The sequence below is a fragment of the Typopeltis vanoorti genome, chromosome 14 (genome assembly GCF_054136105.1).
Source record: "Typopeltis vanoorti isolate ZY-2024b chromosome 14, IOZ_Tvanoo_1.0, whole genome shotgun sequence".
Taxonomy (NCBI): domain Eukaryota; kingdom Metazoa; phylum Arthropoda; class Arachnida; order Uropygi; family Thelyphonidae; genus Typopeltis; species Typopeltis vanoorti.
The window spans coordinates 40,960,367-40,983,907 of NC_143562.1; the positions used below are offsets into that span (position 1 = coordinate 40,960,367).

A 23,541-nucleotide genomic window follows, 5' to 3' on the forward strand; every position below is an offset into this window, starting at 1 on the left:
TTAGCATGCTATAAAGGCTCATTTGATAATTTTTTGATTAATAAGTTAACAAGATAACTTCTTTATAAGTGACAGTCAATCCCATTTCACAAGGACTGGATCATTTCTGTTACTAGCCACCCACTGCTACTACTACCAAGTTGAATACATATTTATTTGATAGTTACCTGAAACATGAGAAGCATTGTTTAATCGATAGAATATTAATATCTTGGATAGACAAAATGTTCAGGAGAAAGAGCTTGGTAATATTACAGTTGAAGACTGCAAATTGTACTCTTTTTTATTTTTAAGGAAATACACCAGACATTTCGGTAGTTCCAAAGGAGACAGTAGAAAGAATGAATGCATCACAGTAACAAGTCATAAGATACGTTGTATTAAATAAATTAAAAGAATACTGCAAAAATTAACACTAGACTGCCAAGATTTTGATAACATTTTGTTGAATAAGGTAGTTGCATCCTCATATTTCAAATACCTGATAGATAATGTTGCCCACAGTTCATATGATTTTGGATATGGCATTCTATGATAACATCTCTTTACAAGTTGAGAAGTTTTTCTCTATGTGTCAACACTTGACTCCAGGGATCCATTTATTTGCTTGATTATCATCATCAAAGACTCTTCATGGAGGTCCTCAAAGCTATATACAAAGCTCACTAAGCCATACCTTAAACTCATTCATGGCTTCCACAAACACACAAGGCATTCCATTCTGTTGTGTCCCAATTTATGATTATTATTCTATCTAGTGAAATTCTACTTATCTATATTCAACTTTTATTTACGTACGAGATATCACCCCAAAATACAAATATTTAAGCTATTTCTCCCCTTAGTGTCCCCAATATTTATATTATACTGTGCCTTTTGGGACATTTAGTTTGAGATATTAAATACAAAAACAAGGAGCAATTACTAAAATATGTCTGAATGTGAAACAATATTGCAGTAGTGACACTTTATCTTGTTACTCATTTAAATATTCTCCCCTCCTGCGTGATTAGGTTCACACGTTTTCAAGTGGTGCATTGGGCAGCAATTTCAGACAACTGTTTTATCAATGAACAAAGGTTTATTAAACTCATTAGTATGGTACAATTCAATTTCTAATATAATTCAATACTAAGAAAACATTTACAAAAAAACATTAGCTTATCACAAGTAATTTGGCTATGATCCTATATGGGTATTGCTATCATGTCGCCATAACAAATTCAACACATACAATCATATGTATAATCCCAGATCTGGTTAACACCTTAGTTAACCCTACATTAGTCTGAATATACGCTATATGCTGTAGCACATAGACATATGTGATCAACTCACTCTATTTAACTATCTAAAACTATGTAGTTTAAATTATCCTTTCGCTGTGTTAACACATAACTTTGACATTTAAAACTTTCCTATAAGTTACAATACACATGCATAAATCTCAGGACACATAATTACTTATATAATATTAATATTTACAAGCATACTTTCATTATAATCAGTCATGTACTAAAGTCCTAGTATAAATTTCCTTAGTCTCTTCAACAGTTCAGTAATAGAATAATGATTACAATTACAGATGATTTTCAGTTAACACGAGATTTTTACAGTACCTTTTTCTCTTGAGTTTTCTATATTGGCCTCTACCTTTTTCCGATTGTACTATCCTGGTATGATCTCTCCTATAATCGGTCACTCCTAAGTTCTTTTGGCATTAACTTGTGCTTATGCGATCTTTACTTTTCGTACTTGAATTAAGAACACACTTTAGAATCATCTATACCATGGCTGTGAAACTCACCACGTGGACACCGACTTCTTTACAGATTTCCTTTTTTTGTAGTTGTCACTGGACGATGAAACACATAGATAATACCTTCTTTCCTTTAGCTGAATGGCATTCCTCATTTCTTACCATAGGAAATACGGAATCGAAATCCCACTCACTACTTGTTCCCTTGTTGTGTCGGATGGAGATATAACTCCAACCCCGCCACTCAGGAAAACCTATATGAAGGAGCTCGTGAAGAAACTATCCGGGGAAAAAGCCTCGTGGGGGGGGGGGGTCTAACCCTTTTATACCTTGACCCCTACAGGCACCTTCTTTAATTTCTTTTCTCCGCCCCTTACTGCATTCGACTTCACCGACCAATTAGGGTGGCGTTTTCTGCCAAACATCCTGTGGTCGGCGAGCACGCGACTGACACGTGACGATGTCTCAATCCAGGAATTGACCCTGAGCGATAGTCTATTGTTTTCTTTTGCTAGCCTCTAAATTAATCCCCCTTCCAAAATTTTCTAAGAATTACTTAATATTTTAATCTCTAGCCACTCACATACAATTCCTTATGACTAATCTTTTCTGTTTTACTTAGCTAATTTTTTTTTTATATCACAACTGTAATATATCCTTCTTTTATTATTTAGTTCAACAAACACTTTTTGTTATATATTTTACTTGGATGCAAGAATATTTTTCTTTCTTTAAGTAATTTATGTATTAGCTCTTATACAGGGGTTTTATTTTATTTTCTCTTCATGTTACACCATGATAACTGAAAATTCCACATAGTGAAGGTATCAGGGTGTAACAATTCCATTCACCAATTTTGGATATGGCATTCTATGATAACACCTCTTCACAACTTCAGAAGTTTTTCTCCATGTGTCAACACTTGACTCCAGGGATCCATTTATTTGCTTGATTATCATCAAAGACTCTTCATGGTTTAAGCCATACCTTAAACTCATTCATGGCTTCCACAAACACACAAGGCATTCCATTCACCAAACACTTGATATCCAACAAGACTTGCCTCATCAAAACACTTTACACAAAGTTGACATTTTCATCTTTCTTTTCTGTTTTACACTAAAGTTTGAAACCACACACAAACAAATACATCAAAAACTGATTTTGAAATGACCAAAAGGGCAGTCAAATCTAATTTCTTGGTTATATCCAGAGCTGTTTCTTACTCTTTCGTACCTAGATGGTTTTAATGCATTAAAAAAAAAATATTATTATTATTACGGGCAACTCCAGGGAGTCCTTAGCCTCATCAATCATGTTCATCACAACTATTTGACATTCACACAGTATCTATCATACCTTGCCTTAAACTCATTCACTGTCACAGCACCCACAACAGACTCTGGCAGCTTATTCCACTCATTCACCACTCTAAAAGTAAAAAACCCAGCTCTAACACCCTTACTAACCACGCTCTTGCACGGCTTCCATGGATGTCCCCTAGTCCTCCCTCCCACCAAAAATATCTTCTGAATTAATTTTATAGAAACTCTTCAGTAATTTGAATGTCTCAATCATATCTCCCCTCCTCCACCTATCAACCCACAAATCCTCAACCTGTTCTCATAAGGTTCATTCCACAGACCTGCTATCATCTTGGTCACTCGCCTCTGGATCCTCTCCCCCATCAAGAAGAAACTTAGGTGACCAAATCTGGGCACAGTAGTCGAGATGGGGTCTTATCAAGGCTCAATACAGAGGAACAATAACATGCTTGTCTCTGCTTGTCAAAGTATTCTTCAGCAACCAAGTGATTTGGCCACTTTTGCAATGTACCCCCTAAACTTGAACTCCTTATCCACCTAAATCTCTTGCCTCATCAATTTCCTGGAGTACAATTCCACCAATGTAGTAAACTGCTGCTAATCTTTTCACCCCAAAATGTATAACCTTACATTTTGCCACATTAAATTGACATCCATTCTCCTTAGTCCAGACCTCCAATCTATCCAAATCATCCTGCAAAATTCTGACATCATCTGCATTCACTATTGCCCTACCCAACTTTGTGCATCATCTGTGAACAAATGAACTGTTCCTCTCAGATCCTTTCCTATATCACTAATGAACAAATTAAACAGATCTTTGTGGCATACCACTAGTCACAGGCCGTCTTTTGGACTCTACTCCTGAATAAACCACTCTCTGATATCTCTCCGTCAACCACCCGCCTATCCATCTCACCAACCCTATATCTATCCCCATATGCTGCATTTTACTGATTAGAATTCCATGTGGTATCATGTCAAAGGCCTTAGCAAGGTCCAGTAGAATCACTGTAAACCCATTACCCTTATCCAGTTTAGCCATCACTGTGTTATAATACGTGAGCAAGTTACTGAGGCATGACCTACCCTTCACAAAACCATGCTGTCCCCAATACAGTATCTCATTTTCATCTATCCAATCTTGTATTTTCCTCTTGACTATTTTCTCCAAGACCTTGATAACGATTCCTGTTATGCTGATTGGCCGGTAATTTTCAACAGCAGCCTTGGAACCATCTTTATGCAGCGGAACTATTTTCCCCCTCTTTCTACCCCCTTGGGACTGACCCAGACCCGAAGCTCAAATTAAACAAAATGGTCAAGGGCACTGACAATTCTTTAGCTGCTTCATGTACGACACGAGCTGGTATACCATCCAATCCCACAGATGTATTGACATTGAGGTTCTGTAATAGACTATTTACCTCTACTTCATTCATCACAATTCCAGTATAAGCTGTTGGTTCTTCCATTCCTGCAATGTCACCACCTGGATGATATACTCTTGCAAAGTGCTCGCTCAGTAATTCCACTATATCGACTGATTCGATTACCTCCCTACCCTCAGCATTTTTTAAAATCATTCTGCCATGAACATTTTTCCTTTTACTTGCAACATATTGTAAAAACTGTTTGGAATTCTCTTTAGCTTGCATGGCCAATATTCTTTCATAATCTGCTTCTGCTTTTCTTACCACCCTTGTTACCTTTCTGGCCTGAGCTTTATACTGTTCCGGCACCTGCTGGTCACCTTTCTCCTTAAATTCCCTCCACAATTGTTTCTTTTTTTTTTGCAGCTCAAGCTTAATAGTGTTATTCATCCATTTGACCCCTACTTGATTTATTATTCGGACTCTTGGTATACAGTCAACCATTGCCTCCTGCAAACGCTTCTTAACCACCTCCCATGCACTATCAACATCCAGTCCTTGCAGTTTTACATGCCATGGCACTGAGCGAAGCACACTCCTAAGCTTGTCATACTTACCAGCCCGGTAATTCCACATGTACCCTGTCTTAATTGTAAATTCCACTCCTTTAGCCACCTCCACCTTATGATCACTCGCACCAATTGGTGGCAACATGGTCATGTTCGTCACAGCCACATTCTCAGATGCGATTATGTCAAGCACTCTCTGCCCCCTAGCATTTTCCATTACATGCTGTCGCAGATAGTTGTCCCTTAATAACCGCATAAAATCCAATTCCTTCCTCCCATGTCCTCCTTCCAGGCAATGTTACCATAATTGAAATCTGCCATAATAATTACCCTCCTTCCACTCATTTCTTCTATTTGCCTATGCATACCATCCCCACCATCTATTCCATTACCTGGTCTATAGCAGCAGCAGCACCCAATTGTATATTTTGTTCTGCTAGTCTCTATCTCACACCAAATAGCCTCACATGTGCTCTTTTCTCTATCCAGTTCAACTTCTATACTCCTTGGCTGCAACTCATCAGCTATCATCAATAACACCCCCCCTTTTTTTCTCCCTGTCACTCCTGAACATGCTAAACGCATCACATTCAATCCCACTAGCTTTATCATCTTCTGTCAGCCATGTTTCACTAATACCAACAACCTGTGGCCTGGAAGTGCCAACCAAGGTCAAAAATTCCTCCTTCTTGTTCCTAATACTCCTGGCATTAGTGTACATGAATTGCAGAAGCCAGTTAGTCCCATCTAGCTTCTTATTTTACTTCAATTCTTGCACTGATGATCTAAGACTTACAGCAACCTTATATGTCAATATTATTCAAAATAAGTATTTTTAGGAAGGAAATGACAATGAAGATGATAAAATAACTAAAAATAATTTAATTACTATTTCTTATTTCATAAAGCAATATCATCAGGGAACAAAAACACAATCTAAGATGGTATTCTGTAGTGGACCCAATCAACTTTTGAGAAAGGCAGTGCAACTGTTGGTGGATGTATCTACCAATACATGTGAGTTATTTGTAATGTAGCGATGAACATCAAGCATCCATTAGATCAACTGAAGATATCCTAGGAAAAGCATACTGTTTTATTTTTTTTAATTTACAATCCTAGGATTCAATGTGTTAGAAGGTACCCTTCTTTGATGATCACTAGATAAAAAAAACTGACACCTCATAACTCCTCTCCTCTGAAATACAGCCTGCAATAAATCCATAACTATACTATTTATCCATGACAGTTCTTAAAAGTTGGGAAAATCCTGGAAAAATAGGATCTGGTTACCACCTTAAAACACAATCCATTATTATTTACTTCCTAAAGACCAGTTATAATTCCTAGATATCCTAATGTCTAACTATATTCTATCTTCTATGACTGAACAGGCAAGACAGCCATATCAAATTCTCTGAAATACAAAGACCACTATTGCTCTCAAGACTTGTACACCATGCAAGCAATACAAATCAGTTGGCACTGACAATGAATCCCAGTAGTGTTTCTACATCTACTAGGATTCAAATTCCATCTAGGATGTGAAGAACGTAACCTTTATAAAGGCTTTCCAACTAAAGGTAATCCTGGATTGAGGACCAATCACAGAATCTGCTGGAAAAAAAGCGAACTTGTCACAGAAGCAAATAGATCCTCCTCCTCCTTAAATTTGCCTCTGCCTCCAAAAAATTATCCTAATAGTTTTTAAAAATTTTACCCAAATATATATCAAAATTGCCTCAGATCTGATGCTCGTCTTTGGGCTCAGTCCAATGACCAACAGTAACTGGTGTAGGCTGATTAGCTGGTGTAGTTTAGGACTCTGGGACTTGATTTGTTCTTTCGTTTCAGTCACATTTATGTAATGCATATGTAAGTGTATCTTTACCTGTGTGTGTTATTTCCTGATAATGCCAATTTGACTTTGGCAAAATACTTAAAATAGTGATTAAATTTTAGTTATTATATTATTTGCTTATCATCTCCTTCCTAAAAATATTATCTGGTGATCTTGGTAAATTCTACCATTAACTCGCAGCATTCAACACATTTTTTATTTTTTTCCAAGAAAGGATCAGAAGAATATTGTCCACTATGGATAACCGAAAATATTTAGGTCCTAGTGATATTTGATTATTTGAAATATCTATGTTGTCCTATCCACCAATATTTATCTGCAGCTTGGAAATTAGCCCACATTCAACCCTATTCCTAAGATGGATGGATCTTAGGAATAATCCTTAAACTGATTATTGATGCTTGGGCACCATAGGGATCTTTTTTGCTTACTCTCTTCCTTCTATTCATCAGTGATCACATTCAGATGACTGCAAATCCAGTCCACAGTGTTTTGCTGAGCAAACAATAACATTGCACCTTCTTTTTCATTTGATAAACCCTTCACTAAACATAAGTCTATAAGAACTGTACAATTCTACAATCCTAAATTGTGATCCCCGAACCCAATTCGTTAGAGTTATAATAGCCTACTTATAATCATAGTAAATTATCTTCTTGCTCAATCCTTGACACTTTTGTGTAAGCACACAAAATTTGCATGTTAAGTATATTCATGACGACACTACTCGCATACAGAGGCTGCTGACTTCACATCAATTGCCTCAGTATCCCATAATGCAAAATTATGGAGAGGGCCAGTACCCAGACTGGTTTTGACCCTTCCTGAAGTCTCATTAGTGGAAGCCAGATTCAGAAAGATAACAAGGTTGTTTCAATGCAGAAGTCAAATATTTTCCATATGCAGGTATGTGAAATCACATATTTGTGACTTCAAATATATTTATGAATCACAGAATTGATGTGAAGTCAACAGTCTCTAGACAAGCAGCCTAGTCATGAAAATACTTCATGTGCCAACTATGTTTACTTAAACCTTGAGAAAGGGTTAAACAATAATATAATTCAAATTTAAATTTACTTTGTTACCAATTGAAAAAACTTTCTACAACTTCAACATCCAAGAAAATACAGTGGTCTCCCCAGAAATTTTTAGCAGCTGGGTGGAATGAAGCATTAGCCAGGTGTACAAAAATTTTGAATGAGTTAAGAAAGACCATTTTTCATAACAAATTAAAATAGTAATTTTATTAGAAATTACTTCAAACAAGGATAATATTTTATGCAGTAATTATAACAAACAAAGACTAGGATTTTTCTTATTTTCTCATTAAATAATGAAAACCGTTATAATGCTCACAACTTAAAATTATATACATTAATTCTTCTATTCTTCTTATAAGTAGTTGTCAGCAGCTTTTTTGTAATTAAAATCTGTTGGATCTGGTCCCTCCAGTGAAATCAGCATCAGATTATTTAGAGTGTTCTGACTGATGTGATTCCTCATACAGGTTTTTATCCTTTTTAATAAAGAGAAATCCCTTTCACATTCAGCTGTGCTCACAGGTATGGCCAGTCCAACAGCAGCTAGTTTTTCTAAATTTGGAAGACTCTGAGTTCATATATCGTTGCTAATTTCAGCAGTATTTGTCTTGGATCTAGATTTTTGTATGAGTGTCCATTAATCATTTTTGATGCAACTGCCCATTCTAGTTTAGTCCTTTCATAGTTTAAAACTGCAGGACTTCCATTTCTAGAATAATAATCAAAAAGAATCTCAGAAGCCTCACATTGATCATGACTTTCTGCATTGAAAAGCAGGAAATGATTGGCATATCTGGAAATCTTGCTTCTAGGTGTTTAATAACTGTGCCTATGTATTTATCGTATATTGTAGTCTTAAACGTAATAACATTAGAATCTGAATAATCAATGTGAAGGTCTGACCATTCACCTGAAAGATGCTGATGAAGATTTTGAAAATGACTGCCAGGAGTGTCTTTCAATTCCATGATGGATAGTTTTCTGGCTTCTAAGACTGGCTCTATTTCAGTTAAGTCAACATCTTGCCATTGCCATGATCTAGACAAGTTAGATAAATGCGGTAACACATCTAGTGAAGCTACGAAAAGTATCATTAGTGAAGCTTCGAAATTGTATGTTCTGATATATTTACTTAAACTTTCAGCTGTGATATCATTTCGTTCGGTGGCCTCTCTTTCCAATGCAGCTATAACACTCACTATGCATTCTCTTAGAGACCGTATTGCAGAATCATGAGACAGCCATCTAGTGTCACTAGCCATTTTAAGTTTAATCTGAGTACTGTTCAGTATATTTTGAATTTGGGTTAAACCAGCCATCCTGAGGAATTTTGGAAAAAGAAAAACAATTGCCTTAAGATATCATTAAACATGACTAAATAAGGCACTTCAGCAGCTGCTTAGGTACTAGCAAGAGCCAGTCAGTGGTTTACACAATGACAGTTGACCATAAGTCCATCTGTTTTATCTTTGAGTAGTTTTGCAGCTCTCTTTTGCTTTCCAATCATGAGAGCTGCGCCATCAGATCCTAGGCCCACAAGTTTTTACAAGATTACAAGTTTTTAAGCCTAGACTGTAAGGGGTTTCAATTACTTTGTTAGTTATAGTCTCAGCTTTGCCATCAATGATATTGCAGGTTGATACAAAAGTAACCCTGACCTCTTTTCTAAGTTGACAAACATATTTAATGTACACAATCAGCTGTTTAAAACTGAGATGTCTGTAGTTTCATCACATAAAACACTGAAATAATCTGCAGAATGCATATTTTTCAATATTTCAGATCTAATTTCTGATGCTAAAATATCAATCAACTCTTGCATTATTCTTTCTGAGGTATAATTTGCATTTTTACCAATGTTAAGATGTTCTAAGTAGGAACAGCCCATAGCAATGCTCATGCAATTTTTCAAATAATGTAGTATGTGGTAACTCATTTTTTGCTAACCATTAATACATAGATCTTAAAGCTCTCAGAAAGCATCTCTCTGCAAGTTATTCAAAATTGAAATTGATTTTTCAATTTGCCCTATTCCAGTTTCTTCTAGTATACGTTTATCGATTATATCTGAACAAGAATCAGTGTGTAACTTGCTTTGTTCATGGTCAACCAAGCTTTCTTTTTGAAGTCTTGTGCATGGCATAGTTACCCAAGTCACTTCCTTGTTTGTGGATCGTCTCTTTCCGTATTTCATACACGTGGAACACATTATTCCATTATCTTTCACCACTAACCAATGGAATTTTTTAAACCACTCACTGTTAATACTCGATAAGCGGTGTTTAGACGCACGTTTTACATTTGAAAGAGACTCTGCAGAGACTCGGTTTCATCTTTCTTAAAATAACTTAAGAGTGTGGTTTTCTGACTTGACTTTTTACTCATTATGGGGTAATTAAATAAATACAAAATCTCATTGTTATTAAATTAATCAAAACAAATCTCTGAATTGTGCACTGACAGTAATACCCGAGACACATAACGCGCATTATGTCGCAATTTTATTATTTATAACTATTAATTACTAGGAATGGGAATTGGTATCACTCAAGACTAACATCATAGCCCTCGAGAATTCCCCGAGATCACAACTATATTTGATGCGCAGGCCTATTTTCTTTTATAAAATAAAATATTAAATACTTGATTCACAATCTTCGGACAAAAACCATTATTAAGAAAAATAAATGTAGATTTTTAACATCGATTTTTGCCTTCGATTCAAATTCACTCAATTTTCACAATTTATTTCTTTCAAACATCAAAATTATGTCTCTTTCGTAAAAGATCTTCTTTGCAACCGATACTGTTGTTGTATTCGAGATCCCGATTTTTGTCTTCTTCTGCATACGGATTGGTGTGCATCAAAGTGAATATCTGAAGCTCACGAGTATCGAGACTCTCCGGTTCGATTTCTTATCACTAGTAATTAAAAAATGTTTTAAATTTTTTTTCCATTCTTGCTTATTATTTAGCCATGTCAATTCACAACATTAATATTAGCCAGGTGGTCAGTAAAACCAGCCAAGCGATTTGCCAATTCAAAAGGTCCTGTGGATAACATAGAAATATATCTGCTCCTACTTCATGTGTTATTTCATTTATTATTATTATTACATGACACCTCCAAGGAGTCCAAAGACTCATCAAGGGAGGGCACCCACTCTACAACTCTCCGCCTGAACCACTCATTCACCAATGCCATCTACTGCCTACCACCACTAGTATTTTCACAGACAATCACTAACATCCATGCCCATGGTGGGATTCGAACCCACAGCCTTTCAGCTGGAGAGCAGATACACTAACCACTCGGCCAACCAGGCCAGCAAAATAATTAATGCCAGCAGCATCCCGGATTCCCAGGTGGTCACCCTTCCAAGTGCTAGCTGGGCTCAGATTTGTTTAACTTCAGTGATCAGACGAGAACTGGTGCTTTCGACTGATCTGGCCGCTAACTACAAATATTTATACATCTCAAATCTGGAGTGCTCCTAAGAGCTTCCTAAAAATTCTTGGCTCAAGACAGAAGAAAAATTAGGTTGATTAATGACCCATCCCTCATCATGGGCACTGTTCATCAGAATTAGCACTGATAATAATTCTTACACTCTTACCTGTTAAGCACATAAAATGTGCTCTCATAAGTTCTCTGGTAAATTCGAAACTTCACTCTCTTTAGCTATAAAATATAGATGGACCCATAATATCCTCCAGCGAGATCACTGCCCCACTTATTGGAGACCTGAAGTGGCTTTCTGAGCTCCTCTGTAGTATAACTGGAAGAATGATGGTACATTGCGCCTTTTGATTGGAAAAGGCCTAAGTTTAATTCTTATTGTGACGGGAGGATTCTTAATATGGATTTTATCAATTGAAGGTGAGTTAGCCGATCTCATATGGAGGTAGCAGGATTTTTTAATCCCGCTGCTCACCAATAAGTAGTGGTGAGAAGCAGATGGCATTGATGATGATGATGGTAGTGGCAGATAATAACATGAGTCTTTGGACTCCTTGGAGGCATCATGAAATAATAATATTTCAATTAATATGTCATGAGCTTCTTTCAAAGAGAAGGCAGAAGAACTGGTAACAACATTTAAATCCTGAATACGAGAATGAGTCATACAGCATGCATATAATATCACATGCCTCAGTCATAGCTGTGCAGCAGGAGGAAACACTATTAGAGTTTAGAGATGTAGGAATAAATGTATAATTAATTAATTTTAAAAATAAACAATTAACAGCAATCACTTCCTAAAATTTAGAGATAGGCATACAGTCTTTTCGATTAAGATTAGGATAGTGGCGTTGGGCTTCACAGAATTAAAAAAACAAACAGAGGATCAAATCTGAATCACTGTAGTGTAGCATCTCATAGCATCCAATCCTCTAAATCAGGGGTCGCCAAACTTCTTTGACTGTCGACCCCTTCTATTTTACTATTACGTAATTATAATAGGACAAGCAAAAAAAGACGCTTATGTGAATTTTTAGATTGTTTATTTTATAGTTACAGTGTTTATTGTATGTATAATGTAGTATATATTATTATATTGGCTTAACGTCAAAGGGATACGTTTTTGATGTCCTTAACATTACATATTTGATAGGAGGGATAAATAAATAATATATAAAATTTAATTTAGATAACAAAATAACAATAATACAATCTTCCTTATATATAAAAATAAGACTTTTATTAACTTAGTATACAATTTACTAACGTTGTCAATGTGAAGGATGTGCTTTGTTGCCAGGCGGAAACCACCAACATCCGTTTATTGGTAAATACGTCAATTTGGCCTACTTGATTGGCTTCCGTAACTATTTTCACGACCTTGCTCCATCTTACAGGTCCTATTCATGTCAATGTTCCCACGATTCACTCTTAATTGCATTGTCATTCAGGATGGAGGTAATCCAAGTTAACCGAATTAAATATTACCCGCAGATCTATGTCATATTTTTCTATCGACCCCTGGGGGTCGATATCAACTGCTGTAAAAAATTGCACATACAACGAGTTGTATGTGCAATTTTTGAAACCTCTGAACTTCAAATTCCTATCCAGCATAACTCCAAGATCCCTAGCGTCATCAGTTTCTTGCAGAATAACTCTGCGACATAATATGCTTTTGGAAATTTCATCACACCAAAGTACATAACTTTTACACTCTTACTAATATTAAATTGATATCCTTTTATCATTTTCCCACATTTCCAGCCTATTTAAATCTTTGTGTAAGTGCTGAATATCAGTAGCATCCCTGACTGCCTTACCTATCATTACATCATCAACAAACTATTGAACATCTCATGTCAGATCCTTCCCAATATCATTAATGTATAGATTGAACAATGGTCCAAGGACTGATCCCTGTGACACACCACTGGTCTTAAATTGGCAGATTCACACTCACCATATACCTCTCTCTGATGCTCCATCAACCATCCACTCATCCAAGTCAGGAGTTAATATTTCAATCCCATATCCTCCAGTTTATGCAACAGCCTTCATATGGTATTCTATCAAATGCCTTAGCAAAGTTCAACATAGTGTATCTATCCATTTTTTCCTTTATCCAACTCAGCCATAACATTATAAAATGAGCAATTACTCAGCCATCACATTCCTTTTAGTAAACCTGTTCCTTGTAGACTAGTTTGTCTGTCAAAATCTAAAATCTTCACAGAATTCACTTAACCAATCCAGATTTGCTGATTGGTCAGACAAACTAGTTTTTCACTACCCTTGTACAGTGGAATTATCAAACTTTTCTTCCATTTCTGTGATATATTTCCTGAGCTGAGACTCAAGTTATGCAAACATGTCTACTCTATCCTAAGGAATATAATCTGCAGAACTTTAAACTTAATGTTAATAAGCTTCTTCCTAACTTTTATATGGAACATTTTGAGCAACATGCTCTAGATTCCTCTTCTTTAAAACCCAAAGTCTGGCTTAGATACATTCACAATGTTTTCGCGATTTGGCCCCATGGCCGCAGACACTAGACACTTTCCTTAGCCACCTAAACAAACAACACAAACGCATACAGTTCACAATTGAGATTGAAAAACAGAACACACGTTTCTAGATACACTTGTCACACGTCTTCCTTCTGGCAGTCTTTTCTTCACTGTTTACCGGAAACCGACAGATACTGGCCAATATATGCTGAAAGATGAATTAAAAGTTATCTGAAATACTTATTCTAAAAAATGGTTACAGCCGAAACACCATTAACAAACTCTACAAGACCTCAATTAAAAACAAAGATAAACCAGACTACAATAAAATTACAACCATTCCATACATTAAAGGGACATCAGATAAAATAAACAGAATACTACAGAAATACAACCTAAAAGTCACCTTTAAACCTCCTGCAAAATTAAAAAGCTTACTCAACTCATCCAAAGACCCACTCCCTCCACTGGCCCACCCTGGAGTATTCTGTATCTACTGCACCTGTAATCTACCATATATAGGGGGAACAGGACACACAATTCCTATCAGACAAAAGGAACATAAACGACACATTAAATATAATAACTATGGTGAAGCTGGCCTTTCTGATCATGCCCTGAACACTTTACATAGAATTGACTGGAAAAGCATGAGTTGTTTACATCACACCAAAACATGGTATGAATGCAAATTTAAGGAAGCCTGTGAGATTCTTATCAACCACTCCAATCTGAACAATAATGATGGTCTAAAAATCTCAAGCATATGGAAGTCACATATTCTACCCACGGAACCTTTCTCCCTAAGAGTTAACTATAAACAGGACTGTAGATAATCCAGAATCCTAAATCTAATATAACAATTGTAATGTTAAAAATAGGACATCATTGTTACTGTAAGAAAACTATCTATAAGAAAGAATGTTTCTCTCATGTTATCTTAAATAGAATTTAGCTTTGATTTAGTTTCTAAATAATTAATTTGTAATTTTATCTGTATTTTTTTTTTTTTTTAGTAGAGGTCATGCCAGTAGAATAACTGATGATCAAATTATTGTTTCTTTAGCTTACTAACTCAGCTTTTCCTGTATATTTGTATATACTCCAGATGACGACCTTAATATGAAGGTCGAAACTAAAATAGTTGGGAAATTAAAATAGTTATTTATAACACGGATATAAAGTCCATAATTTTTAAAATGAATGCTGATCACCATGCAACACTAAAAGAAAGGATTAATAAGCTGCTTCTTCTTTCCCCTTAACTTTCTGCCCATTTATGAAACATGTACTACAGGCTGTTCCAGCCCTGTGGGTTATAATTAAACACTAGAGAGAGGGGGGGGGAGGTCAGCACAGGGCTACTACTTTTTTTTGTGTCCCCACCCACTAAACAGTTGCAAGCTTATAGTACATCAGAACCATGATGGGCTATACTATTACTATATTCAAATAATATTGAATTGAATAATTACAAACACTAGATACAAGAATTGAGGTAACTGGATGAAATGCTAAAAATTAAATAAATAAATAAAAATCATAATAATATTGTTGTAACTAAATTTCTCCAGGAATAAGAATGTCTTTGGCGTGGGACACACTTAGTCTTTAGTTGGTGCCCACATATAACGGGAAATATGATAAGTAACTTTCTTAAATTCAAACAGTGGTATACTTTGATCACTATGATTAATGTTTAATTAATACGTCTTGTTATCAGATATCATACGTTCGTTCTCTGATCGAGAACTGCTATTTGTTCACCATTTTGTATACCACAATGTAGTGTGCAAAGATGATTCTTCGACATATTTATTACCAGCCATGATTTTTTTCTTTTTTAAGTACATACATCGAATGCTATCGAAAACATCAAAGAAATAGGCAGAATAGCCATAAAAATTAATAAAATCGAATAATATACTTTCAGTATTCAACATTCAGGTACAATTATGCTATAATTAGCAAACTTAATTAAATGCTAGTACTGCAATTTGCAATTATGAATCACATTAAACAATATTCCCCTCTCCCTGCAAAAATATAGGATTTACTGTATAACAATTATGAGTCTTTTCAACAAACTTCAATCAATCACAATAAAAATATATAAATACCTCTTGTATTCCCCCTTCATGCTGTTGAGCCATAGCCAGCAACATACCATCAAATTTTTCAGGATCGTTCCCTGGCATTATTTACAGTTTGCAAGTTTGGATTAATAAAAAAATAAAGTTTATGAAGTTTACCACACAGTATAATTACAATTATACTTTTCTAAAACCACGAGGATTCTTGAGCGAAGGTAACGCAATCTGTCACGAGGATTGAGAAATTTCGAGAGTTGTAGACAGTTGCTCATAGCAACAGACTGTTACTACGGGTTTGTGGCGCAAAACGGAGTAATGGCGTCGTTATGTTTCCATTTGTAACCACATATTTCTTAAATTTGTGAATTAATTCAGCATTTAAGCTGAAAAAAAAAGGGTACTACACAAGAGCCCTTGTGCTATGATGAACACTCAGTAAGCAATATTAATTGTTCTTGCTATTATTATTTTATTGTTCTAAAATGCACTGCGTATTCTTGCATTTTATGCAGTGCATGAATATATTAAACGCCAATTTTTAATTGCATTGCTTCCACTTAAAATGTGTCTATTATTATTATGATTATTATTATTAAATGATAATCATATTCAGTATATAACGGAGGTGTTATAACCTCTGGTTATTCATTATTTTTTATTCTAAATTTAGTATTATTGTTTTCTGAAGTGAAAGATATTTTATTGCTGTAGTAAAAAAGGATTACTTATATGAAAATTAAAACTTCACTTAGGCAAAATATAGAATGAAAACTGCACTGGAACTTACGTGAATATTTTTTATTTGAATTCAAGTTCAAGTCCACTTTTAATTCTTACTATATGCTGGATTACCAAATTTTGTTCGAAGGAAATACGCAAAGTTGGAGAGAGAACGCGAATTCTCTCATTTTTACCACCCTTTTTAACTTCTCTTTTATTTCAGTCTACGAAGGATGGACTAAAATAAAAGAGTAAGGAAGCTTCTATAGTTCTGCAGGTACTGAAGAGTTGTCCTTTGTTGGAAAAATTAAGATTATAATGTCGTTCTCACAATAGAGCAATGGTAGTTTTTTTTTTTTTTTTCTTCCATTCCTGAAACTCGGGCTGTTTGTTCCGGAAAATAGGACACATACACATACAGCCATCCCACATGACATACTTAGGCTTTATAAATTCGAGTTACTTAACCTAAACAAGACCCCAAGCCTAATACCTAAGGTGAAGATGAGAAAAATAAAAATTATATATATATATATATATATATATATATATATAATTTAAACCAGGTTTAAAAGCTATTTTAAACCTGGTTTTACTCCATTTCCCAAGTAAGCAAACACACAAAGTCAAGTTTGCGCCTGCAAGTAATGCAAGTCTGGGTGACCCCGCACGTGGTGCAAGTCTTATTGTTAGGGGCTGTGTCTGTAGCGTTAAACCGTAGGGAAGTCCAGTGCTATGGAAATTTCCAAAACTTTTGATTTTAGTTTTTTGTGCGTTAACGCGAAGACCACTGACTATGCTGAACTTTTGCAGCATGTGCAGATAGATATAGATGGACTCAGAATCTCTGAGTGTGGCCACTACATCGTCCGCATATGCTACTATTTTGCATTGTCTGGAGACTTGGGGCAGTGGAATACCATTAATTGCGGGGTTGTTATCAATTCTTTTGATTAGGGGTTCTAATACTAGGGAGAAGAGGAGGGGCTTAGCAGGCAGCCTTGCCTAACCCCTCTCTTTATGCTGATTGGTTCTGTCAGAAACCCATTAATAGATAGTTGGGGCGTGGCTTCCGCGTACATGTTTTCAATTGTACGCCGAAGTCTCGGGCCCACCCCTGTTTTTTGGAGGATGTTCTGCAAGTACCTGTGGTTAACGCTGTCAAACGCTTTCTCCAGGTCGGTGGAGAGAAGTGCCAAGGGGTATTTTTTTTTCCTTAGCCAGTCTGATCAAGTCTCTTAACAAGAAGAGATTGAGTTCCATAGATCTACCGGGGATCCCGTAGACCTGTGAGCTTGTTATTATATTTTCGATACCGCCCTTAAGGCGTGTGCAGATAATTTTGCAAAGATCTTATAGTCTAAATTGGTTAAGGAGATTGGACGCCAGTTATTCGACAAAGTCCGATCTCGGTCTTTCTTGGGGATAAATATGGTATAGCTCTTAACGAATTCCTCGGGGTTGTTTCCCGAAGTGAGGAATTCGTTAAAGATGTTTATTAATGCTGCCGCTGCAAATTCCCAGATAGATCTATACTTATAAGCTCTGTATTACTAAAATCTTGGTATTTCTAGCCTGGCTCCCACTGATGAGACCTCAATAAAGGTCGAAACCGGCCTGGGTATTGCCCCTCCCCTTTGCCTTTAATACAAAACATCATACATCTCCTCCGGGAGATGTGCTTTGCATTAAGGGTAAATATTAAGATTAGCGATCAGAGCTTATTCTACTTTTATCAAGAGTTGCCTTGGTCTTGCACTACTTTGAGGGTTAGCTAGACTTCCATTACGTGCAGGCGCAAACTTGACTTGTTTGTCTGTTTGCTTACTTGGGAAATGGAGTAAAACCAGATTTAAAATAGCTCGGTATTTTTAACATTTATTATACCCAAGGTAAAATACTTTCTACATATATATATATATATATATATATATACCAGACTGTTTACTGGTATCTGGTCTGGGTATAGTGGCCCCTTGCCACTACCCAGACCAGAAAAGAACATATTTGTCTAGTACACTCTTTTCGAGAGAGAGAGAGAGAGGAGGCTCTCTCTCTTTCTATTTTCAAAAAGTGTAAAAGAATGGTTCCTCTGATTTGCGATGTCAAATTGTAACCTGAATTCACAAATCACCATTATAAATAATTATGAATTATAAAATTCAGAAATATTTATAATTGCCTCGCCGAGATTAAATAACCAGAAGTAAATGGTAACTAGAAAAAAATGTTAAGTGTTATAGCTCCTCTACAGTAACGTTTCATGTTGGAGATTGAAGTTAAAATGATCTTATCTCCTTAATAAAATCGTCCTTTCATCACTTCATGCTTGCTGCAATCACATACTGACCTTTGGTCACAGATGTCACCATAAATACAACTTCAACATTATAGGGATATATATTGCAGTGGTAGATAAGGGCGTTTGCTGAAAAATATATTTTTTCTGTAAATGATATTACAGAGGATTTTATGTTTGCCCCACACGAGAGGTTTTTTGGTTAAGCTATGGTAGGCTAGTACTACCATGTCTAGGAAGGGATTTGAGAAAGGATGAACTTGTTCACATTAGTTTTGAAGGACAACGCATTGTATTTCTCTGGAAATTGATAGCAGAGGAGAATGTTCCAGAGTGCAGCAGCGCTCTGGAACATTCGATCGAAAAAGAAAATACACTTGTTCTATTAGTATGGAGATGGAGTGTTAAGGGGTGTTGGGTGGCTGTTGTATGCGTTTCAATGAATGTAACGGACAGGGGGAATTACTGATATTATTTCTGATGAAATTACAATAATAGCCTTACTGTTAATGGAATTAGAGTAATGACCTTCTTATTCTTGTTGTACCTCAAAAATTAACAAACGATATCTATAAATTAAACTATCAATAGCCGCAGAATAAACAGGAAATAATATTACATTTTTTAAAAACAAAATCAAAATAACAACTTAGTTATTTTGCGTATGTTGAATTTTAAACCATTTTAGAAGAACCACACAGTATCTTGATTGAAAATATAGGTTCAAATGCTCCAAGAAAAAACGAGGAAAAATTTTATCTGCGTTCACAATGTCGAGTCTAACTGTTCAGATCTTACTGATTTTGAACATTAGGCTTAGAAAGTAGTGATATTTATTATTGCACATCGAGTTTAGGATGTAACGTGGAATCTGATATGAAAACTTACAGTAATTCTGGGGATCAACTTAAAAGTAGTACTCTTTTGTATCTGTTTGCACATGGATTCCAGATCTTTTCCTTGCATTCTGAAGAAACGATAAAACTCATTTTCTGTGAAGCTGATTTCAAAGAAACTATTTCATATTTTATGTGTATCTTTTATGGCTTCAAGCATGATTTCTTGTGAGAATATTTTATTTTAGAACAGAACGAAGTCATATTGGATGAATATGACTGTCAACGTCGTCTTCCTATATTTATTTGCTTTGCTTTAAATGTTGAAGGAATTGCCCAACAATTTGTTATAATTTCATTTTGATTTTTGGTATCATTTTCTAGCTCCTTGGCTCATTACATTTATTAGTCCAGGTGATTGAACTTTTAAATTCGATTAGTTCTATTTCTAAATTATGAATGCATAAAAAATCAAAATAAATATTTTGAATAAAAAATTTAGCCCCATGCTTACTCAAATTTTGAAATCGCTTTTTAAATTCAAATTCTATATTTTCAATATAATTATTTAAAACTGTACTTTTAAATTTTCAATTGGCTTTTGTCCATTGTCCATTAAATTTTTTACCGTAGGAAAATATTTAAACTGCGATGTCGTAAAGTCCTTACTAAATAAAACGAATTTTTTCACAAAACCTTTCCATGCTTAATGCATATATAAGACAGTAAGATTTTTACCCTTCAGATAGATCAAATCATTCAGAAGTCCGATGGTTAAGCAGAGCTAAAATTTTATGTCGATTTGTAGCCTGTATCGTGAAATTAAAACATTTTTAAATGAATTAGGCGAAATTTATCCGCAACTTAACAGCCCAAGTTGTATTAACCAAACATGATTATTAAGTTGCGGATAAATTTCGCCTAATTCATTTAAAAATGTTTTAATTTCACGATACAGGCTACAAATCGACTTAAAATTTTAGCTCTGCTTAACCATCGGACTTCTGAATGTAACAATGGATTTCCATATTCCAGCCCTTTGTCATCTAATAAGAATTTGAATTGTGTATGTTTAAGAGCTGATCGTTTGTGCTTTGATTAAATTTATTATTTTTACCACAAAATTCATTACTTCGTTTAATTGTTTTGCAGAAGCTTCAGCACACAGACTTTCTTTCTTCATGAAATATATCATGAAATGACAAAACTTTAAGGACATATTTCATTTTCTGAAAGTTTTGTAAATCCAATATTTTTGCCACATATGACTGGAGCACTCTCAGTCATTACAGACAAGAGTTTCTTTAAGTCTAATCTTCTTCCTTCAATAAAATCTGTGAAATGCATAAAATTTTGAAAAATATCAGATCCTTTAGTAGTACCAAACATTGGTGTTAATGTACATATATATTTTTTTATTTGTTGTGATTTAATTTGGCCATAACGAGCTACTATTGCCAACCGAGCAATACTAAATCTTCACGAGTGTAGATCATTTTTCATTTGTTTATCGATATCGTTTATGAATGAATTTATTGTGTCATTGTCTGTGAATGAGTTTAAGGCAAAGCATGATAGGTATTGTGTGAATAATGGCTAGCGTGTCAATACAGGGTCTTCCGCGATGAGTCTTCTGACCCCATGGTGACACCCGTTGTAATAATAATAATAATAATAATAATAATAATAATAATAATAATAACTTATGCTCTTCATCGAGATACGGGAATGATCTTTGCATAAACCTTTTTATGATCTAATATCCGGTGAAAATCGATCATCAACATTTAAATGAGTTCTTAGGCATTTCAATCCTGAAAACATCAAAGTGATTATAATATAATGGCAACTGACTTAATGTCACAGAGAGATTTTCCACCGCCATTACTAAATATCACTATGTAATTAATGGAATATAATACCAATCTTATTAAATAATGATTTTTGGTAATGAGTAATATGAAATCTCTTTGAGACAGTAAGCCAGTTGCTTAATAATAATAATAATAATAACTGCTAGTTGCCAGTTGAAAAAGACTTTCATACCATCTTATTACAATACCGGACTGCACCAACGAAGAGACTATGAAACCTGTCTCAAAAACCGAACATTATATAATTTATTAATTATTATTATTATTATTTGTCACCTCCAGGGAGTGCAAAGACTCATCGAGGGAGGGCATCCACTCTACAACTCTGCTTCCACCACTCACAATCCACCAACTGACCGCAACTACACTAACGCCATCTGCCGTCGACCAGCACCACCACCACTGGTATTTCCACAGACAATCACAAACATCCATGCCCACGGTGGGATTCGAACCCGCAGCCTCTTAAGAACTAAAACTTAATAACGTTTCAAAATTCATCGGAATGATAATGAGAATACAATTTGAACGACTCATTAGTGCTTTTTTTGGTCTAGGAGATGTTGCTGACTTCCACTGCAGACTGGAGAGCGGACTCGCTAACCACTCGGCTAGCCAAGTGGTTAGCTTTATAAGAATAAAAGCTAATTCAGTGGTTCCTACATGTTTGGAGAGCAGATAGGCAGTTGATCAAACGTGCTCGCCATTAAAACTATCAAGAATAGGCCTGCAAGAACATACCAAGCACGATTGACGAATGTGGTAATGAAAATTCTAAGAAAACTGGATGAATGCTCTCCTCCCTATTCGGCTGATGAGATAGCTGGAGAAACTTAGCGATACCAACGTTTGATCTAAATCGTCATTACGCTATTGATTAAGAAGAAGAAAAGGAATGAGTTCACGTTGTTCGGACCGAAGAGCATACATTCTTCAAACTATACTATTGAGGGGGAGATAATTTTTCAACTTTAGCCCTAAGTGACTTTGTTTTTAGTTGATGGTCATTTGGCTTCTCCCCTCAGCCTTGAACGACGATAACTGACCTCACAGATATGATACCGATAATTGTTATGGTAGTTGAGTGAGAATATGTCATATAACTGCTGTCGATCCTAAAGATAACTCTTATTGTCTGAAATAGCTTGAGTTCTATGATCAATTTTTCAACATTATGTGGTTAAACATCTGAGTTTTTGTCGTAGTTTTGGTACTCTGGCAAAAACTATTGTTCTTATTTAGAATTAAATTTAACAACTAAAGCTATGAGGTTAGTGTATTTGTCTGTTAAGTTGGTTTTTTCCTCTAGCCTGCCTCTTTTGTGTAAGCGGCTCCGTAGCGCAATTGGAAGAACAACGGTACATTGCGCCCTTCGATTGGAATAGGCCTAAGTTCGATTCACGTCATGATGGGAGGAATCTTTATCTGGACGATTTCAATCGAAGGTCAGTTAGCCGATCTCATACGGAGGTAGCAGGTTTTTTTCCCTCCCGGAAACTTTTTCATCCCGCATACAGACAAATCGACCCTTCAGAACACACGCAATTTACAGACAAAAAATACTAGTTGTGGTGGAGATGGCGTTGATGGAGATGATTCGTAGTAGAGGTTCGGTGTAGTCGTTGAGACAGTTGTAGGTTTTCTCCCGCGATGTGTCTTCGGACTCCTTGGAGGTATCAGGAATAATAATAATAATAATAATAATAATAATAATAATGAAAACCCAAGTTTCAGGGACTCAAATCTTGCTACTTCCTTATGAGACTAGCTAACTCATCGCTTTAAAGGCTCTTATAAAAATTCTTACTATCCT

The 23,541-nt window shown here is 35.5% G+C and overlaps 1 protein-coding gene and 1 pseudogene across 1 annotated transcript in view; both read right to left on the reverse strand.

Moving 5' to 3' along the window:
- Positions 1-16,296, reverse strand: part of nudC (nuclear distribution C, dynein complex regulator) — a 111,627-nt gene extending 95,331 nt beyond the window's left edge. Inside the window, exon 1 of the mRNA XM_090403583.1 lies at positions 16,027-16,296. Coding sequence (XP_090259709.1) covers positions 16,027-16,104 — 78 coding nt within the window. The 5' untranslated portion in view covers positions 16,105-16,296. The remainder of the gene's footprint in view (positions 1-16,026) is intronic.
- On the reverse strand, positions 11,272-11,389 carry LOC150099396 (5S ribosomal RNA; annotated as a pseudogene).
- Positions 16,297-23,541: the final 7,245 nt, after the last annotated feature.